The sequence below is a fragment of the Octopus bimaculoides genome, unplaced genomic scaffold, assembly GCF_001194135.2.
Source record: "Octopus bimaculoides isolate UCB-OBI-ISO-001 unplaced genomic scaffold, ASM119413v2 Scaffold_139088, whole genome shotgun sequence".
In the NCBI taxonomy this organism is placed as follows: domain Eukaryota; kingdom Metazoa; phylum Mollusca; class Cephalopoda; order Octopoda; family Octopodidae; genus Octopus; species Octopus bimaculoides.
Genome location: NW_026363521.1, coordinates 8002 through 8479, shown reverse-complemented (window position 1 = coordinate 8479; position 478 = coordinate 8002). Strand labels below are relative to the sequence as shown.

The 478-nt window shown below is 42.1% G+C and overlaps 1 protein-coding gene across 1 annotated transcript in view; it reads right to left on the bottom strand.

The window, feature by feature from the left end:
- Positions 1 to 478, bottom strand: part of LOC106880902 (chitin synthase chs-2-like) — a gene marked incomplete at its 5' end in the record, with an annotated part of 18478 nt that overhangs the window by 10127 nt on the left and 7873 nt on the right. Inside the window, one exon of the mRNA XM_052978283.1 lies at positions 3 to 20. Within this exon, the coding sequence (XP_052834243.1) occupies positions 3 to 20 (18 nt within the window). The remainder of the gene's footprint in view (positions 1 to 2; positions 21 to 478) is intronic.

Here is a 478-nt window from a genome sequence, read left to right as displayed (position 1 = left end):
ACACAACCATCGATCCTCGCCTTAAAAAGTAAAGAGACATAAAGTACAAAAATATGAAAAAGGGATAAACAAAAAAGAAGCAGATTTCGAGAAAACTCTTAGCCTTTGTTTGTCCTGTGTATGGCGTGCGATGCAGGACACATCTCCCTGGCGTCCATTCATCATATATAATACACATTCCCATTTATTTAACCAGCAGAAGAGTAACTTGAGAGTTATGAGGAGAAACTCAGAACAGATGAAACAAGGGCTGACTGAAAGTGTGAAAATAAGCGAGGACGTTTAGGAGAAACTGATCTGAATGCAAGAGGTTCACTGAGATGGGGCAGTTTGATGGAATGTTCAGAGAGAGAGTGAGAGAGAGAGAGAGTGAGTGAGTGAGTGATACAGTCAGTCAGTCAGTGACCCAGAGAGAGAGAAAGAGAGTGAGTGAGTGAGTGAGTGAGTGAGTGAGTGAGTGATACAGTCAGTCAGTCAA